Source organism: Bubalus kerabau, chromosome 4, assembly GCF_029407905.1.
Source record: "Bubalus kerabau isolate K-KA32 ecotype Philippines breed swamp buffalo chromosome 4, PCC_UOA_SB_1v2, whole genome shotgun sequence".
NCBI classification, from domain to species: Eukaryota; Metazoa; Chordata; class Mammalia; order Artiodactyla; family Bovidae; genus Bubalus; species Bubalus kerabau.
The window spans coordinates 154,056,904-154,077,915 of record NC_073627.1 but is presented as its reverse complement, the minus strand read 5'-3'; the positions used below and the strand labels follow the sequence as shown (position 1 = coordinate 154,077,915).

The following is a 21,012-nucleotide window of genomic DNA, read 5'->3' as shown; positions in this document are numbered from 1 at the left end:
GAGGTAGGGAATAGCCACATGACCTACCTAAGGTCCCATGACCTTGTAGGTGGCAAATCTGAACCCAAGTGACCCGGTTCCAAAACCCAGACCAGAATCACTTTGTTCTGCTGCAAGCCCCAAATATGAAAGGCAGGGCAGGTTACTGAACATTTTAAGGACAATGGATGTTTTTCAGTTTCCTATTGTATTTTAAAATTATTTTTAGATTTAAAGTTATTCCTTTAAAAAAGGAAAAGAGTGACACCTTTTCCCTCACAGTGCAAGAGTGCTGTGAGATTTCTCCTCCTCCTCCTGAGATGATGTAAGTGTGCTTGATGGAGAAACATGGGTAATATCATGCAGTTATGCAATCAGGTGTACATTTCACATGAATTACAGCTCACCTGGAGACACTGATGAAATCCTGGATGCCTAGAGCTGTCATATGCGGTTTTTCAAAAAAAAAGGAATACACCAGCCCACACACTGACTTCACAACCTATAATTAATTAGGGAAAGAAAGAGAGATCTGTCTGGTTTTGTGACTTCAACTTTCCACCTGAAATATAAAGTTCTAAGAATATCATTTGGCTCTGCTCCTCGCTGCCTTTGCTTCTTGCTCTAACTTCCAGACTTTTTTTACTTCTATTTTCAGTGCTGCTACCAAAATGAGAATGCAAATATATTCTGCATATTCATAAGCTATACTATGAATGTTCAAGTGCTACTACTCATGTCACAGCCACAAACGTAAGCACAAGTACATCCAGACAGCTGCTCTGTCTCTCACTCTCGAGCCAGCCAATAGAGCCCAAGACTTTTGTCCGCAATTCCGGTCTCAAGTTCTATGTTTACTTAATTAACTAGAAAAGGCTAAGCTGTTCATCTCACGTGCTAAATAAGTGTGAACAACTTTGCTGGTGGAAAGCACAGGAATGTTTGTGCCAGGCTGGTACCCCACATACTGTACCCTTTCCCATTTCTGGTACCAAGTATCTTTCTTGTCTGCAGTTAGGTTTTTTTTTTTTTTTTTTTTATGATCAGAATCAATAGTTTTATTGAAGGTTAAGGTACTCAAATGTTAACAGGTCATAGGCAAAGGGAAGAAACAGAAGTCTCAGATGTGTTGGTAGAGGAAGGAGGGTACAAACAGCTCTGCCCGACAAACATTCCAGATCCAGGGTTTCCATACTTCTCCAAGGCTTGATTTCTCATGGGTCACTTTCCATGCAAAAGATTTTAGAGACCAAATGCAACAGGATTCCTTCAGTTACCAACCAAGAGTCTTTGGGTCTTCTCTCAGGCAAGGCATCCAGTGAAAATTAAGATCTAGTTTTCAGATTCCTCTGGAGGATTAAAAAGTCTCTTTCGCATTGCATTGCCAAGCTCCCTGCTCTTGTTCCTCTTTTCCATGTACTCATTCTTCAAGCATTTTCTCATCTCCCGATCAAGATCATTGCAATGACCAAAAAATTTCAGAATGTTGTGATTTTTGTGATATTCCTTAAGCAAGTTAATCAAGACGTTGCATTCTTCCTTGTGCAAGTGTGGAGATAAGTCAGGATGCATCTTTAGGAGGAGATGGAACACAGCAGAGCAATCCGACTCGCGGCCACACCAGGAGAGCGGAAGCGGTATTCCCCGGCGAAGACGCTGCGCCTGCAAACGCGCGGTCTGGACACCGGAGCCGGGCCAGCTCCGGGTGGTGAAGGCACGGCGCCCTCCACGGCTGACACCGCTTGGCCGGCCCCTGCAGTTAGGTTTAAAAAAAGTACACATTGATTGAAATTTTAGGCACATGTCCATTCATGAAATCAATGACTGCTATTTGTGGCTTGACCAGGACGATAACTTGTATCCCACCTCCAGAGATCCTGATCTAGTAGCCTAGGTGGGCTCAGGCATGTGGAGTTTAAAAACTTCCCAGGAGACCACAGTAGGAGGTCAAGTTTCGAGCTTCAACACAAAGGAGCTCCTTGAATAAATCCCATCCCCAGAAAGAGAAGCGCCAAGGATGTGCTGCATACACCCCATATGCAAGCTCCCTAGGACAGAACGGACACAAGGGAACTACCATGAACACCAGCTGAGGACCAAAGCGGGTCACAGCAATGAAAACACTGCTGTGAAGGGAATACTGATCAACATTGGCACATGCTGCTGTTTGTCCAAATATAATCTCATTGAATTCCTGCTCTGGCTCACAGGCTTAGGGTCTCTTCCTCTCCCCTTGAAACTGGACTGGCCAGTCTATTGCTCTGACCACAGACTGCAGCAGAAATGACCTGCTGAGATTTTTGCATCCAGTCCTTAAGAAGGTTTGGGCATCTACTTCCTCCCAAATAGTGTCAGGTCACTGTGCTGCCAGGAGGTCCTGGCTGGAGAAATGAGTGACCAGAAGTCCCCAGGAGAGGCTCTGGAGATGGGACACCATTTGGGACATTCCAGTTGGTAGAGCTCTCAGTTGAACACACCCACAGGAGACCACCCAGCTGATGCCAAGTGGAGAAGAGCTGGCCCTGCAGAGCCCTGTCCGAACACTGATCCACAGAATTCTGAGCAATAAAATATAGTATGGTGCTGAGCACCAAATATGGAGGTTTGTTACTTGGCAATAACTGAACCACACTAAATCTCCTCTGTATTACTGAGGCTCTGCTAACCTATAGTGCCCGGGACACAGACACACATGTCCCTTGAGGAGGCTTGCAAGGTGGAGGTGCTTGGTCAAGCCAGATGCTGGGACTTTATTCACTGAATGATCTTTTCATGAAATGTCTGCAGTGGTCTGAGGTGACCTGTCGTTACCCATCCAAGGTGAGGGGCCCATAAGGACCTAGGGGAAGAAGTTGACACTCCACACTGGATGTGCGGCTCTTTACTGATTACCTGGATCTCAGACCCATTTTCTGTTATGCTTTGTGTCCTCAGAGGTTGCCCCTTGGAACTCTCATGCCTTGTGAGAGTCAGGTGTAGGTCCGTAAGTGCAGCAGACTGGAGGGCGCATCCTCAGGGCGTGCATGGCTTTCTTTGGTGCCACAATCAGGAGAGGCTAGGGCATCTGAGATGCAGTGATGCAGCTTCCTGCTTCTTTTCCAAGCTGTGATATACCACCCAGATCCCCTTCAAGACAGCAAGGTCTATTCCCCTGTGTAGGGACGTTTGCACAATTTCACTCACCTCACATGCTAGCAAAGTAATGCTCAAAATTCTCCAAGCAAGGCTTCAGTAGTACGTAAACCAAGAACTTCCAGATGTCAAGCTGGATTTAGAAAAGGCAGAGGAACCAGAGATCAGATTGCCAACATCCGTTGGATCATAGAAAGAGCAAGAGAATTCCAGAAAAAATATCTACTTCTTCTTCATTGACTGCACTAAAGCCATTGACTGTGTGGATCACAACAAAATGTGTAAAATTCTTAAAGAGACGGGAATACCAGATCACCTTACATGCCTCCTGAGAAACCTGTATGCAGGTCAAGAATCAGCAGTTAGAACCAAACATGGAACAATGGACTGGTTAAAAATTGGGAAAGAAGAACATTAAGGCTGTATGTTGTCACCATGCTTATTTAGCTTCTATGAAGAGTACATTATGTAAAATGCAGGCTGGATGAATCATAAGCTGGAATCAAGATTGCCAGGAACAATATCAATAACCTCAGATATGCAAATGACACCAGCCTAATGGCAGGAAGTGAAGAGAAACTGAAGAGCCTCTTTATGAAGGTGAAAGAGGAAAGTTTACAAGCTGGCTTTAAAACTCAGCATTCAGAAAATGAAGATCACGGCATCTGGTGCCATCACTTAGTGGCAAATAGATGGGGAAACAATGGAAACAGTGACAGACTTTATTTTCTTGGGCTCCAAAATCACTGCAGATGGTGACTGCAGCCATTAAGTTAATACACATTTGCTTCTTGGAAGAAAAGCTATGACCAAACCTAGACAGCTTATTAAAAAGCAGAGACATTATTTTGCCAATAAAGGTCCATATAGTCAAAGTTATGGTTTTTCCAATAGTCATGGATGGATGTGAGAGTTGAACCATATAAAGAAGGTTGAGTGCCAAAGAACTGATGCTTTTGAACTGTGGTGCTGGAGAAGACTCTTGAGAGTCCCTTGGTCTGCAAGGAGATCAAACCAGTCAATCCTAAAGGAAATCAGTCCTGAATACTCATTGGCAGGACTGATGCTGAGGCTAATGTTCCAAAACTTTGGCCACTTGATGCAAAGAATTGACTCACTGGAAAAAATCCTGATGCTGGGAAATATTGAAGGCAAGAAGAGTAGGGCCCAACAGAGGATGAGATGGTTGGATGGCATCACCTAATCAATGGACATGAGTTTGAGCAAGCTCCAGGAGATGGTGAAGGACAGGGAAACCTGGCGTGCTGCAGTCCATGGGGTCACAAAGAGTCAGAGAAGACTGAGTGACTGAACAACAGGGAGGTCCCTGTCCCAAAACCACATCCCTCCAGGCAGCTGACATCTAATGACTTTTCAGCATAGAGTGGAAAGACTTGAGCCTCTGCCCAAAATCAGGGACGCTTTGAAGGACCCTCCAACTGGGGGTCAGCTGAGGTCACTGTTGGCATCAGCTCTGTTCAGGCCTCCCTCTGTCCCACACTGCTTCCTTCCACCAGCCGTCCCCTCCAAGGCCCCCTAATTCAGCTCTCCCTCCAGCTCCTCCCTCCAGGCCCATCCCCTCCCTCACCACCTCCGTTCCTCTCTCAGGTGCGGATCCCCTGGATCCATCTGGGTGGGAGCCAGCTCCTGTATATTACAGTGTGTTGCCCCTGCAGTGTAAGGTCATGTTATTATCACCCCCTTTTTACAAGGACAGAAAGAAGGAAGGAAGGGGTGGAGGAGGAAGGAAAAAGAAAAGGAACTGGAGAATCAGAGAGACATGAAACTGACCAAGCCATCCACTGGTAGAAGAGGCAGGTTTAACTTCCATCCATCTGGTTCCAAAATCCATGTGACCAAGGTGTTTATTTGATTGTAAAGAGAGTGGCTCTTCTTAGCCTGTCAACTGAGGAACAGAGTTGTAACTCTCTGAGGTGAATTTCATTTCTAAAAGTAGAGGAATAAGAAAATAATTTTTAAGTCTTCCTTTTAATGTGTGAGAAGTATGCCTTCTCTCACATGAGTGGAGGAAGCTGTAAGAACCAAGTGAACAGAGGCCCACCATGACGATGGAGTTATTGGGAAATGCAGAAAGAGAGAAATGAAACCTTGGGGACAAGCCTGTCACCCGACTCCTGACGTCACTCCACAAAGGCTTCTCCTGGATCAAAACCCTCCTCTACCCCCGAATGATGGATCAGCTCTCTTCCAAAGTAGAAAGATGTATGCTGACAAAACCTTCTTCCCCTGAACCTCACAAAGTCAATTTCCACAGAAGAGCAACAGCAGAAAATAAAATACCACCTACACTCAAAGTAAGAAAGGGGAAACCACACATTAACTTAGAGATAGCCAGTCAGGGCATCTGGGCACAGTGCACAGCTGACTCCTTTGCTTGTACACACAACACACATACACACCCAATGCATACAACACATGCACAACACAAAACAGAAACAACACATAAAACATATATAACAGACAATATACACAACCCATACAGCACACAACACACATACACCCCATCACACATACATAACACAACACATACACCCCACCGTACACAATCCACACAACACATGCAACACACACACAACACACATAACCCACAAAACAGAGAAACACACCATACAAAGCATACACAACACACAACACAACACAAAATATACACAACGCACACAAAATAACAGAGAACACACATACAATACACATACACACACTTTTGAGCAATCCAGTGGGAACAAGCAAAGCAGATATGCCCTGACCACCAGAAATGAGGAGATCCCAGGTGGAGTGATGGGGCCTCCCAAGGGGCCAACTCAGTGGCCAGGTTGCCCCCCGGGGTCCCTTTGGTGGGAGGGATGCTGGCAGGTAAAGGTCAGCCACTTAGGGACTTATCCAAGGAGAAGATGAAGGAAAGGAAACACAACCAGAGCCCTGGATGGCCCAGGAGCTAATTCAAGTCAAACACCACATTCGAAGGGTCCCTTTGACCATGGAAGAGTCACAGCTGTGATAAACCTTCAGGGTCCTCTCCCCTTTCCTCCTCCGGCTGGGAAGGAAGTGAGAACAGTGGGTGCAGCCCAGAAACCCACTGGGGACCAGCAAGCTCTCAAGAGGGAAGGCCTAGTCTCTCCCTAAAATGGTGTGCTTCTTTTTTTTTTTTTAACTTCTGTCCATGCTCTCCAGTATGTGGGATCTTAGTTCTCTGACTAATGATCGAACCCATACTCCCTGAATTGGCAGCTCAGAGTCTTAATCACTAGACCACCACAGAAGTCCCCAGTGCATACTTTGGATTTTTTAACTCAGCTCAGGTTTGAATGGGTGAAGACAGAGGAGATCCCAACAACAGACTGTGTTTTCTAGTGCAACACTGAGGGGCTTGTGATGACATCTACAGAATGTTAGGGGGAATCTTAATAGCAGCATTTACTGCCACTAGCAAAAGGAAGTCTCCTGGGATACAAGAGGGAAATTGGTGAGCCCAGGGCTTCCCCAGTAGCTCAATGGTAAAGAATTTGCAAGCAATGCAGAAGCTGCAGGAGCTGCGGGTTCAATTCTTTGGTCTGGAAGATCCCCTGGAGGAAGGCATGGCAAGTTCAGTTCAGTTCAGTCACTCAGTTGTGTCCGACTCGGTGACCCCATGGACTGCAGCACACCAGGCTTCCCTGTCCCTCACCAACTCCCGAAGCTTGCTCAAACTCATGTCCTTCGAGTCGGAGACGCCATCCAACCATCTCATTCTTTGTCATCCCTTTCTCCTCCCACCTTCAAACTTTCCCAGCATCAAGGTCTTTGCCAGTGAGTCAGTTCTTCACATCAGGTGGCCAAATTGTTGCAGTTTCAGCTTCAGCATCAGTCCTTCCAATGAATATTCAGGACTGATTTCCTTTAGGATTCACTGGTTGGATCTCGTTGCAGTCCAAGGGACTCTCAAGAGTCTTCTCCAACACCACAGTTCAAAAATATCAATTCTTCAGTGCTCAGCTTTCTTTATAGTCCAACTCTCATATCCATACATGACTACTGGAAAAACCATTGCTTTGACTAGATGGACGTTTGTTGGCAAAGTAATGTCTTTGCTTTTTAATAAGCTGTCTAGGTTTGTCATAGCTTTTCTTCCAAGGAACAAACATCTTTTCCTTTCATGGCTGTAGTCACCATTTGCAGTGATTTTGGAGCCCCCCAAAATAAAGTCTGTCACTGTTTCCAGTGTTTCCCCATCTATTTGCCATGAAGTGATGGGACCAGATGCCATGATCTTAATTTTCTGAATGTAGAGTTTTAAGCCAATTTTTTCATTCTCCTCTTTCACTTTCATCAAGAGGTTCCTTAGTTCCTCTTGACTTTTTGCCATTAGGGTGGTGTCATCTGCGTACCTGAGGTTATTGATATTTCTCCTGGCAATCTTGATTCCAGCTTGTGCTTCATCCAGCCCAGCATTTCGCATGAGGTACTCTGCATTGAAGTTAAATAACAGGGTGACAGCCTTGACGTACACCTTTCCTGATCTGGAACTAGTCTGTTGTTCCATGTCCAGTTCTAACTGTTTCTTCTTGACCTGCATACAGATTTCTCAGGAGGCAGGCAAGGTGATCTGGTATTCCCATCTATTTCAGAATTTTCCACAGTTTGTTGTGATCCACATAGTCAAAGGCTTTGGCATAGTCAATAAAGCAGAAGTAGATGTTTTTCTGGAACTCTCTTGCTTTTTCTATGATCCAGTGGATGTTGGCAATTTGATCTCTGGTTCCTCTGCCTTTTCTAAATCCAGCTTGAACATCAGGAAGTTCGTGGTTCACATACTGTTGAAGCCTGGCTTAGAGAATTTTGAGCATTACTTTACTAGCATGTGAGATGAGTGCAATTGTGCGGTAGTTTGAGCATTCTTTGGCATTGCCTTTCTTTGGGATTAGAATGAAAACTGACCTTTTCCAGTCCTGTGGCCACTGCTGAGTTTTCCAAATTTGCTGGCATATTGAGTGCAGCACTTTCACAGCATCATCTTCTATGATTTGAAATAGCTCAACTGGAACTCCATTACCTCCACTAGCTTTGTTCATAGTGATGCTTCCTAAGGCCCACTTGACTTCACATTCCAAGATGTCTGGCTCTAGGTGAGTGATCACACTATTGTGATTATCTGGGTCATGAAGATCTTTTTTGTGTAAATCTTTTGTTTATTCTTGCCACCTCTTCTAAATATCTTCTTCTTCTCTTAGGTCCATACTGTTTCTGTCCTTTATTGTGCTCATCTTTGCATGAAATATTCCCTTGGTATCTCTAATTTTCTTGAAGAGGTCTCTAGTCTTTCCCATTCTATTGTCTTCCTCTATTTCTTTGCACTGATCACTGAGAAAGGCTTTCTTATCTGGGCATGGCAACCCACTCCAGTATTCTTGCCTGGAGAATCCCATGGACAGAGGATCCTGGTGGGATACAGTCCATGGGGTTGCAAAGAGTAGGAAACAAGTGGAGTGACTTTTCACAGCACAGCATTGTGTTGTGGTGAGCAGAATACTGTCCCCCTCAAAGATATCTGTGTCCTAAGCTCTGGAACCTATAAATACGTTAGGCTACATGACAAAGGAGGATTAGGGTAGCAGGTGAAATGCAGGAAATTAAAATGAAGGATGCTAAGCAGCTGACCTTAAAATAGGGAGATTTTCCTGGACAGCTGAGTGCATCCAACATGGTCTCAGGTCCCAGCTGTGGGTGAGGACACGAGAGACCAGAGGTGTGGGAAAAGAACTTGACCTGCTGTTGCTACTCTGAAGGACTGAGGATATGATCCCAGGGATGCAGATGACCACAGGCAGCTGAAAAGGCTCCCCTGCAGCCTCCAGACAGAACCGCCACACTGACTCCTTGCTCTGAGCCCCAAGAGACCCATGTCAACCTTCTGAACTACTGAAGTGTGAGATAACAGATGAATGTTGTCTGAAGTCACCAGGTTTGTGATGATTTGCTACAGCCACAGTAGGAAACTAACGTGTGTATGTTAGTTGCTCAGGTGTGTCCGACTCTTTGCAATCCCATGGGCTGTAATCTGCCAGGCTCCCCCGTCTATGGCATTCTCCAGGCAAGAATACTGGAGTAGGTTGTCATTCCCTTCTCCAGGGGATCTTCCCAACCCAGGGATCGAACCTGGGTGTCGAGCATTGCAGGCAAATTCTTTACCATCTAATCCACCAGGAAAGCCCTAGAAAACTAATACAATTGCAGAAAAATTAGGAAAGGTATTATATTGCATGAAAATTGAACCATATTACATGGACTGAATTGTAACCTTTTTTTTTTTTTTCATATAACAGCACACACAAAATGTTCTTCTTTGACAATCATATACACACTTCTACAACACAGTCTCAGTACATGGAGCACAGGTGTTAGAATGTATTTGTTCCACCCCTATTGTTACGGTTGTTTGTTTCAGAGGTTAACCGTCTGTGTGCACACCCTTGATTAGTATCTCAAGACAAATCCCTAGAACTTCAACTGCTTTGACAAAGAATGAGAACCTTCTTTTTAAATGTGTGGCTTTGGATTTCCAGCATCATTGCTATGACACACCACCCCTCCTTTGGCCCCAGATCCTTGCTGACACAGGGCATTGACCGTGTATCTTCTTGATCGTTTCTTCTGAGAGGTACTCCCTCCACCTCCTTTCTTTACTGCCAGACACTTTCTCTCGGGGATCACATTGCCAGAGGCTGTGACTGGGTGAGCTGGACGCATGGCTCTCTGGACTACAGGTAGCAGCCCAAGAGTAGGACAGACGTTCTTCCAAGGTTTAAAGACCATAAAGTTTCATTGATCTGCTCCACTTAATTTTTGAGGTACTTTGTCCTTTCTATTCCTCTTAAAACTTTGTTTTTCTTTCAAGAAAATTTGAGACCTAGACCAGTCACTGGCAACCTTTCAAATTACTTTGAAATTGTAAAAATCCTTTGATTCTTCCATGTGCTTTTAGCTGGAAGAAAGGCTGTTAAGAATTGTCATGCAGTGTCCAAAACACACATATATTCACCATGGTCTTTCTTAGTGTCACTCGCTAGAAGCCAGACGTGCACAGAGCACCCTTTAGTGTCCATAGGAACCGGGAGCCTCTGGTTGGCAAATGGACTGATGCTCCCTCCGAAAAAGTCTGTGCATAGAGGGGAGGTGTGTGGGCTTCCATCCCAGCTCAGCCTGGGAAAATGGCTAGTGGTGAGTCTAGCTTCTCCAACTCAGCACACACAGGCTAAATTAACTCATGGTTAATGAGATGGTTCCATCAAAACAGTTCATCAAACAGAAACTGGCTGGGCAGATTCCCAGAGCCTCCAACACTATCCAAGACTGACCATCACCTGAACCCTCTTGGGTGGCCTGAGGGAGCCAGCCTGGAGGTTCTTAGAGCCCAGCAGCCCTCTGGCATTCGCCCAGCCCCGCCTCTTTTTCTCCATCCCTTTCACCATCAAGTATCTCCCTAGTCTAACTTTTTCTCCTCTGATATCCCACCTTCTCCATCCTAGGAAAAATTGCTCATCATCTCAGCAGTGTAGGTGTGTGTTTGTGGTTTGTGTGGGAGAGGGGAAGGTGTGGATTGTGTGCCCACATGACCACAGTGAAGGCTCAGCAGGGTGTGCGGTCCCGAGAGCCTTGGGCCTAGACTGAGTGTGGTATCACCAGCACAATTCTCCACAAGTAGAAGTGCCATTTCCAGCTTCATTTTATTTCTCAAATTCAAGCCAGTCCCTTCCAGGATGAACAAGGGCTCCACCTGCCCTCAACTTCTCTAGGTTTTACCCACCCTGTTTAGTATGGAGGGACCCTCATTTCACAGACAATAATACTGTACCAAATCCCCACAAGTCCAGCGCACATTGCCCACCAGGCAAGAGAGCACCAGGTACTTTGTGAAGAAGGTGAGTGCTTGGCCATCTCCTCCAAGTCCAGTGCTGGGGCCATCACTACCCAAGTCACAACAGGCATCAGACCGCCACCCTGGACCTCACGGCTACCCCATCTCCAAGCCGAGTGTCTTCACCGCACCAAGGGGACAACTGCTCCCAGCATCAGGCTTCAGGGGGTCTGGCTGACCTTGAAATCCTGCAATAAGCCCCTCCAGGGGCACAGAGCTGGTCCCTCAGGCCCCGTTTTCCAGATGGGCAACCTGTCTCCAGCTTCAAGTGGGGAGGAGGACTCATCAGCTTGAGAGTCTCTAGAACAACAGATGGTAATTTGTTGACACTGAGAGATTTAAGGGGACTCAATTGCAGTCCTACTGAAAAAGCTTTCTCTAAAATAAGAAAGCACACAGATTCCTCAACGCACAGAAATTGCTGACAGCTTTGTTTTCAACCCAGAAGGAGTAAAAAGAAGCTGACAACTTATTTTTGCAGGTTAGGCTCATTCAAGTCTATTTTTAGATCTTTTTCCTAAGTAAGTGCACCAGAATAGCATTCAGTTTGAAAAATCACCATCTGTTCCCGAGCAGTAAGCCCTGTCTGGAGGGTTCTGGGGTAGGCATGCCCGGCTGATCAGAGCCGCTGTCCCTGCAGACTAGAACAAAGGGTATTTTGTGTCCCCAGAGTGGTGCGGAGATAACACCCCGCAAGAGTCACTGCCCTTGTAAATGTCCATCAAACAACCCCTAATCTATCTTATTTATAAATTGAGCACCACAAAAAATGCCCTCGCCTTTTAAAAAGAAGTTCAAATATTCCCTTGTATTTAAATAGATTTCTTATAAAAAGATCATTCAACCTTATCTTGGTTGTTAAGATAAAAATTAACCTACGGAAAAAGCCAACGCAGGATGCTATAAAAGGCCCCTTCCCCGCCTAGATTTCCGGCTTATGAGAGCCGCTCCCTCCCACCCTGGCCAAGTTCTTTCCCAAAGCCCCACTCAGGAGTGACTCACGCTTTTCTGTGAAAACGCAGTTGGTGCATGAAATAACATCACGACAGTGGGAATCTGACATATGAGTAACAGGCTCTGAGCACCTCCTGGAACTAGCGTCGGTATGTGGCACCCAGGGAGGGCCAGGGTGATGGCGGGCGGTCCCTAGGCCTGCAGGCTTGACCAAGCTGGCTGGGCTCCGGCTATTTTTAACCTCCAGTGGACTTAGTTCCCGCCACCCTTTGGAATAACCTAGCTCTAAATGCCATTTTTCTCCTACAAGCCAGAAAAAGCCTGCAAGGAAGGCTGCAGATTTAGTTGGTCAGTACAGCGTGGAAGGTCTGACAACCAAGATGAGAAGCCCCACCCAGTGAGCACATGGAAGGGTGGGTTCGAGGACCCCATGGCCACCACATAGTACCTGTTGCTGTTTCTCAGCACAGGGTGGGCTGGGGGGTGTGTGTCTCTCTGCATAGAGACCCCCAAGATCCCAAGATCTGCTCATTATTTTTGGCCTCTCTGAACATTTTCCAAAATAATTATCAAAAGGAACTCATGCTTGCTCACATACACTCCCTTTCTCTCCGTCTCTCTCTCTCTCTCCTCCTCTCTGTCTCTTTCCCCTCTCTCTATATATACACACAGAGTCCTTCTTGGGGAAGTCACTACTAACAAATCCTATGTGCAGTAGTTATGACATAGGATTTTGTAACTCGCAGTGAAGTTCAACGGAAACTCAAGCACAACAAGCCACATCTTATCTACGCCTTGTTCCAGGAAGCAGCTCTGTCCTTGTTACCACCCTCTCCAGAGCCATCAGCACGTAGGCAGCATTGGACAGCCCAGAACTGCTTCCTGCACCTTTGCACCAGCTCTGGGATGACTCCAGAGTCAATGTTTACCCACCCTAGTGGCTTTCAATGAAGCCAGAGTGTGGGAAGTCACGGGGACAGGGACCTCTCCCAAGCTTGATGGTGGGCAAATGCCACCCCTCAGCAATGAACCTAAAACTACAGGCTCCCCTGCTGAAGTGGGAAGAAAGGGTCATCAGGGTAGGACTGTAGCCTGAATTTCACACAGCTCAAGTCCCATCTCCATTAAAACACTTGCCTGCCACCGCCATCCCTCAAAGCCAAGTGCACAAAGTTATTGTACAATCTGCTCTTCGAAGAGGAGGGGCTTGGAGCTTTGGAGAAGAGTGTATAGGCAGAGGGGTGATGGCTGGATTCCTGCTTCAACACCTTTTCCCCTCTCTCATTTTTCTCATGAGCACATGTGGCTGCCCTGTAGGCTAACTAATCTTATATCCTTTCTAAGTGTCTCATCACACATGCAGGCATTGTGTAAGATGTTCAGGCAAAAGAAAACCAAGCATTCTCTTCTTTGGAAGTTTTATTTAGGGAACAGGACATGCTATTTACTTATTTCTCTCTTTTTCTTTTTCTCTCTCTTTTTTAAAGTATAGTTGATTTAGAACTTCCCTGGTGGCTCAGTGGTAAAGAACCCGCCGGCCAATGCAGGAGACATAAGAGATGCAGGTTCAGTCCCTGGGTCAGGAGGATCCCCTGGAGAAGGAAATGGCAACACACTCCAGTATTCTTGCCTGAGAAATCCCATGGACAGAGGAGCCTGGAGGGCTATGGTCCACGGAGCCGCAAAGAGTTGGACACAATTTAGTGACTGAGCACACACATAGTTGATTTACAACACGTTAGCTTCAGATGTAAAGTGATTCACTTACATACATATTTCTATTCTTTTTCAAATTCTTTTCCCTTATAGGTTATTACAAAACATTGAGTACAGTTCCCAGTGCTATACAGAATATATAGTAGTGTGTATTTGTTAGGATGTGTTATTTAGAAAAAGTCCACTGGTGTTGCCTAGTCATCTTGCAGAAGAAAACTGTAGAATTGCTCCAGATGCAATAAAAAACCAGGGCACCTGTGTTTCTGAGTATGGACATCATCGTATTTTGAGGAGCCCTATCTGAAAGTAACTGGACATTTATCAATCTCTCTTAGAAAATGAATAAAATGACAAATAACAAACATGGATTGAGTGATGACTTAATATGAAACAACTTGAGATGAACCAGCACTTTATTAAACACAGCAGCTCTTACAACACTGGGGAAGCATGCACATACCTGTGCCAAGCTTGCTTACTTGGTTAGTGGCAACATGGATTTGTAGACCGTTACAATAACCAAGTGGTTTCCTGAGTGTTCAACCACAGTGCAAGTGCAGAGGTGAACAAGAAAATGCATTAATAACTGGAGATATAGGCACATGGGCCTGCCCAGTGATATACAACATGCATATCTGCTGTCAAAACCAAGTGTGGTGGGGGTCTCCTGCATTGTACCCCCAACTCCAAGAATGGAGTCCTAATGAAGGCTGTCAATTACAGCACCTCGCCCTTGTCCCAGTCCTTCACAAAATATAGAGGTAAGATCACTCTCCACTTTGGTTGAAAGACTGGGAAGACATGACCTGGGGACCACCAGGGGCATGTTCTGTTCTGTGCGCAGGGGAGAAGGAGAGCCGAGAAAAGATGCAGACAATACGCCTAGCTGTCCCAGAAGCTGGCTGGTCAGAGAATTCTTTCCCTGCCTAATTTAGTTCAAGTTAGGTTTGTGTTTCTTGCTACCAAAAGAATTCCTGCATGGGCCTTGGTGACTTATCCTGACCATGCCCCCTCCATCACGTGACCCCTTTCCCTGACAGTGGATTGTGTATCTTACATACCTGGCTAATTTAGTTCCTCACTGATAGGGCCACACACTGGAGCACACTAGTAACCCCATCACCCTCTCCCAAGCCCTCAATATGCTATTCGTCTAAAGCAAATGCCTTTAAGCTGAGGTCTAGCACAAGCTGGAATCAAGATTGCTGGGAGAAATGTCAATAACATCAGATATGCAGATGACGCTACCCTTATGGCAGAAAGTGAAGAGGAACTAAAAAGCCTCTTGATGAAAGTGAAAGAGGAGAGTGAAAAAGTTGGCTTAAATCTCAACATTCAGAAAATTAAGATCATGGCATCTGGTCCCATCACTTCATGGGAAATAGATGGGGAAACAGTGGAAACAGTGTGTAAGACTTTATTTTTGGGGCTCCAAAATCACTGCAGATGGTGACTGCAGCCATGAATTAAAAGACACTTATTCCTTGGAAGGAAAGTTATGACCAACCTAGATAGCATATTCAAAAACAGAGACATGAAACTTTGCCAACAAAGGTCCATCTAGTCAAGGCTATGGTTTTTCCAGTGGTCATGTATGGATGCGAGAGTTGGACTGCGAAGAAAGCTGAGTGCCGAAGAATTGATGCTTTTGAACTGCGGTGTTGGAGAAGGCTCTTGAGAGTCCCTTGGACTGCAAGGAGATCCAACCAGTCCATTCTGAAGGAGATCAACCCCGGGATTTCTTTGGAAGGAATGATGCTGAAGCTGAGACTCCAGTACTTTGGCCACCTCATGAGAAGAGTTGACTCATTGGAAAAGACTCTGAAGCTGGGAGGGATTGGGGGCAGGAGGAGAAGGGGATGACAGAGGATGAGATGGCTGGATGGCATCACCAACTCGATGGATGTGAGTTTGAGTGAACTCCGGGAGTTGGTGATGGACAGGGAGGCCTGGCATGCTGTGATTCATGGGGTTGCGAAAAGTCGGACGCGACTGAGCGACTGAACTGAACTGAACTGAACTGAACTGAGAGAGAGCAGAATTCCCCAAGCACAGGGCTTAGGAGGCAAAGCCCACAGATTCCAGCCAATCCAGGTCCCAGACTACTCATTTGACCAGAATCACTTTATCGGTTATTAGATAATGGACCACCTCCCCTATATTAAATTTATGAAAAGCCAAATACAGTTTTTAGGGATTTATTACCCAGCTCATGAAAACCTCCAGAACCTTCTAACAACACTCACAAAAGTCCATCAATGAGGGATAAAGACCCCCATGAAGAGCTTCTCTCCAATCATCCTTCAGGGGGAAAGCGTATCAGCAAGAACCTGGTGAGGAGATTACTAAGGGGCTTAATCTACTGTCAGGCAATGGTGTCAAACATGGACTTCTGAGACCTACTGGCCCTGTCATGCCCTCCCCCCGATATGGATTTTGTGGGGACAGTGTGCTTTGTCCCCATTTATAAATGAGTTCCCTTCCTCGCTGCATACAGTGTGCTAAGGTGACTAACTAGCAAGGAGGCCACAGGCTCCCTGGGTCTTGGGTGTGACCTAGAGGTATGGGGTTAGAGCTGGGTACAGTTGCTGGCAGGACCTGAGGTGGCTCTTAGCAAACACCTGCGTTTGTGGACATACAGAGAGGAATGCTTTAACATAAGTCGTAGACACAAAAAGAGAAAATGCCTTTAGGGCAAGTTGTAGATGGACAAGGAGGAAATGCTTCAAGGTGATTTGGGGGCATCATGGGGAATGGATGACCAATTGGGTCAAGGTTGGCCCTCAGGGGCTGCTGTGATTTTTCTGGCCAAAATAGCAGCCCTCCCTTCAGTTGGAGAGGCCTCCATCCCCCACTTGGGCCTTCCCTGGAGGCTTAGGCAGTAAAGAATCTGCCTGCAATGGAGGAGATCCAGGTTTGATCCCTGGGTTAGGAAGATCCTCTGGAGAAGGAAATGGCAACCCACTCCAGTATTCTCCAGTATTCTTGCCTGGAGAATTCCATGGACAGAGGAGCCTGGCGGGCTACAGCCGATGGGGTCGCAAAGAGTTGGATGCAGCTGAGCGACTAACACTTTCGCTTTCACTTTCTTTCACATTCCCCACTTATAATGTCCACTGCTGTGGCCACCAAGGGGACATGTGATCTACAAGGCCCACCAGAGGCCACTCCTGGGAGATTCTGAGTTAGACCTGAGTGAAGAGAGTCCCCCTTCTTCCCTGGTGGCGAGGCAGGCAGCGTGGAGCCGAGGCCAGCCAGAGGATGAAGCCACATGCCAGGGGACACATGACAAGAAATGAAGAGCGTCCCTGAAGCCCTGAGAGCCTGGTTCCCCTGTCCTGTCAGAGTTCCATGCTGAGAATCACGAAACTCCTTTGCGCCTAAGCCACTTTACTTGATTTCCTGACATTCATATCAAAGAGTCCTTGTACCCAAGCATGTCACACTGTACTCAATGAGGATTTAAAAATCTTTAACAAGATGCAAAATTTTAATTTACTATTTAATCATATGAAATCAATAACGAGCATCATATTAACTATCTGTCATGTTGGGGGATATGAGAGGCATAGCTTTGTGGCCCCAAAATGTTGAATAATAGCAACTGTATATTCACACTACTATATATAAAATGATCAACAGAACCTACTGTATAGCACAGGGAATGGTGCTAAATACTTTGTAATAACCTAAATGGGAAAAGAACTTGAGAAATAATAGATACAAAAATATGTGTTACTGAATCACTTTGCTGTAGACATGAAACTAACACAACACTGTTAATCAACTATACTCTAATATAAATAATAAAGAAAAAAAAGTAACTGTATATTCAGTATTGAGCTCATAAGATGGAGCATTGCAAAACAGATCTGATGTTTTTCATAGCAAATTAGAATACAAAAGGCAAAATTAAAATAAAATAGAGGCGTGTTCATGCATGAACCAAGCTCATGAAACCCCCACTCTGGACAAAATTCCCAAATAGGTTTCTCTGTTTCACTCAGTAGCTTTAAAGCAGTTGTTAATCACAGACCCATTAAGAAGCCAAAACACATTGGGTTATTTCTGAAGCACGTGATTTTGGAACTCTGTTTGAATCTTCCATAGTGGTGTGATGAGAGTTATGTCACAAGGTTAATCATTCCCAGTATGCTTGTATTCAGGGTAATGAAAAGCTTGTGCAAGCAGCCATGAATCAGTGAGCGTCACATTGCATAATGGGTTTTGGAGCACGTGTCGGGGATCCAAGCCCACGTCTGCACAATGCAGGCCAGAGTTTGTGCCTCCTATTGACCTTTTCTGAAGCAGAACTGGAACCATGTGATGCATCCTTCCTGCCAACAGTCACTTATTGCCAATAATTAAGTTGGATGATATGGTGAAATAGACATTTTGGTTCCTTTGGAGTTCTAAAAAGAAGACTCTTTGAAGTGCCTGGTTTCTGGCAGAGAGCTGTGGCTGGCTGGGATGTGTTACACTTGGTCATTACAAAAACTATCCATTAAAATGAAAATCAAATATTTTGCTCAAATAGTTCCTGGCATTTGTGTTGGAAACAATAGACATAGCCCCACTGTAAGATTATTTTATACGTAAGAAAAGTAAAAGCTCAAAGATGCCAGGAGCCAAAGACATACGTGTAATACATCAAATCTCAATCCATCATGTTTGATGTTCTTGAGCAATACTGTTAGCGAGAAACTATTACTTAATCTTGCCAGTATTATCCAAAGAGAACACTTGCGAAATAGGATAAACATGCTGTGATTACTACATGAATAAAGAGTCTGTGTAGCATAAACTGTTTCTGTAACATCAACACAGACTCTAGTGTAGCACACCAGCAATTAGCCATGTTAACAATGGCCAATATGTTTGAGGAGCTGTGAAAATTAACAGTGCCAGTGGAGGTGTGAGGACTCTGAAAAACTACCTGTTGTTCTCAACGACACTGTAACTAAAAAATTCTTCTGAAACTTAACCCAGGGACGATTATACATTCTAGGTACCAACGGGAATATAGCTGGTTTCCCAGTAGATATTAGAAATAATCAAATCAGTACGTGTTATTTTCATTATACTTTTTCTTGTAAGAACTTGTAAGAACTCTTGGATTCCATCATTAACAAACTATTACTGTATTTGAAATCTTGCCCAAGATCTAACAAGTTCAAATTAATAAGCTGCTTTGTCATTATATTCTTCATGTTCAACAATGGAACGTGAATTTACCCACATAGAAGAAAAGCTTGTATTTCTCCTAAAACATAAAACACTTATAAATGCTAGAATTACAATAATTAACTCTTGACTTTGATTATTTGAACTCTGTATTTATGGATTGACTTGCTTTAATCTTCAGCTATCAGTTTAGCCACTGGTGGTTGAATAAATACAAATTCTCAGCAGACCAAGCCAACTCATGACAAGGAGGGAGCAGCCTCAGCTGAAGCAGAAAATATCTGTTTCCTGAGTCCATCTTCAGAGCATACAATTAAAAGACAACGCAGCAGTAAACCCTATCCTTTACTGACTGCAAATAAACTTTACATTTTGGCTGCAAATATTTGGGGCTGAAATAATAACAATAGTAAATATTATATTGGTGATAATTATTAATATATCATTAATATTAATAGTTAATGATTAATATATTATTATTGTTATTCAACAAACATCAATTTATTCAATAGACATAAATTCTGATGTACCAGAGGTCAGACAGCTACTCTGACTACCTTGTTTATCAATAATATTGCTTGATACACACAGTTGCATTAGAATCAGCTGGATGAGTGACATCAGTGGGACTGGTATAATGAGAATCTCCAAAAATCTCCTCCTCTATGGGAGCAATAATTGTTAAAATCAAAGTTTACAGAACTTTGGAATTCAACCACAGGCTTGCAACACTCCAAAGAACATTTAATCATGAAAGATGACTGAATCTCAATGGGAACATTAAGCTCTGTGACTTTTTAAAGATTTATTTATTTATCTTATTTTTTGGCTGTGGTGGGTCTTCACTGATGCACACGGGCTTTCTCTAGTTGTGGTGACTGTCATATATCCAGCCTCCTTTCTAAATCCCTTGTATATCTTGAAAGCCAACAACCTCAAAATCAGCACAGCCGTGACCTGACTACCACCATGTCTATAGCCTTCCCACAGCCCTCCTCCTAGAAATCTGTATTATCTGACCTGTCTGGCAGTTCCTTGGAAAACCAGTTAGTGGGAAAACCCCACTCATATCAAAAGGCTTGCTTTTATCTGACCTGACTCAGAGCTCCCTCACTGTGAACAGATTTTTCAGCAGAGTACTTGTGGAAAACAACCAGTGACAACTGTTTAGCATCCAAATTGTCTGAGGCAGTGATTACAGTTGACACAAACAAGAAACTGACCAAACCACTGAAAATGAGAAAAGGGAGAAGGAGATGTAACAAGGGGCATGTAAAGCTCTGACATATTCCTAGTAATGTAGAATGCAATGGGCACATGCAGGGCTGTATGCACAATCAGGAATGACTTGAGGAGGCCCCTTACCTCTGGTTGACCTTGAGGCTCTGCACAAATAGGAAGTGAAGACCAAACCAAAGTTCCCAATTGCCTGACCAAGCCTTCTTGACATGCACCAACATGCTAGTATTCTTGCCTGGGAAATCCCTGGACAGAGGAGCCTGGTAGGGTACAGTCCATGGGGTTGCAAAAGAGTCAGATATGACTTAGCAACTAAACAAGAAGAGGATAATTAAAATCCATGCAAAAAATTAGGTGTACTGACAAAACTAATTATTATACACATATTAAAAACAGTAGAAATTATTTTTCAGTTTGTAACTTTATCCCTCCCACCAGAATTCAGACAACTGCATAAATTAATCTTTATAAAGCTATTCTTACAGATTTATAATGCATAAAGATTTAATTTATATGGTTATAGTAGTACAGAGGAAGGGAAGGGTACAAAGCTACATTAGAGCAGATGTTTTATGTACTATTGGAATTAAGTTGGTATTAATCCAAGATAGATTTGTAAGTTAAGGTTGTAATTTCCCAAAAAACTATTATGAAAACAAGTCCAAAGTTACAAACAGTAAATGAAATTACCAGGGAATTAAAATGGTACATTAGTAAGTATCTGTCGAACACAAAGAAAGCAGTAATGCAATAAGAGAGGAACAAAAAGATGTGACATGTAGTAAACAAATAGCAAAATGGCAGATGTAAATATCACCTTATCAATAATTACATTAATTGTAAATGGTTAAACACTCCATCAAAAGGAAGAAGGAGCAGAATGAATTAAAATAACATAA

General features: G+C 44.2%; 1 protein-coding gene across 7 annotated transcripts; it reads right to left on the bottom strand.

Annotated features, from left to right (window-relative positions):
- Positions 1-1,023: 1,023 nt before the first annotated feature.
- On the bottom strand, positions 1,024-20,349 carry LOC129650526 (COX assembly mitochondrial protein 2 homolog). 7 transcript variants are annotated; one of them, XR_008713804.1, is made up of 5 exons: positions 12,023-12,039; positions 11,200-11,320; positions 4,903-5,058; positions 3,163-3,244; positions 1,598-1,732 (listed from the first exon to the last, which is right to left on the bottom strand). XR_008713804.1 is itself a non-coding variant. In XM_055579126.1 (3 exons), exons 2-3 carry the CDS (start codon positions 4,908-4,910, stop codon positions 1,312-1,314), a joined length of 429 nt encoding a protein of 142 aa, XP_055435101.1. In that variant the 5' UTR covers positions 4,911-5,058; positions 12,023-12,160; the 3' UTR covers positions 1,024-1,311. The 7 variants fall into 7 exon arrangements, 6 of the variants coding, with proteins under 6 accessions (XP_055435101.1, XP_055435096.1, XP_055435099.1 ...); XM_055579126.1 differs by lacking the exons at positions 3,163-3,244; positions 11,200-11,320 and having other exon boundaries at positions 1,024-1,732; positions 12,023-12,160; XM_055579121.1 differs by lacking the exons at positions 3,163-3,244; positions 4,903-5,058 and having other exon boundaries at positions 1,024-1,732; positions 12,023-12,120.
- Between the last annotated feature and the right edge of the window lie 663 nt (positions 20,350-21,012).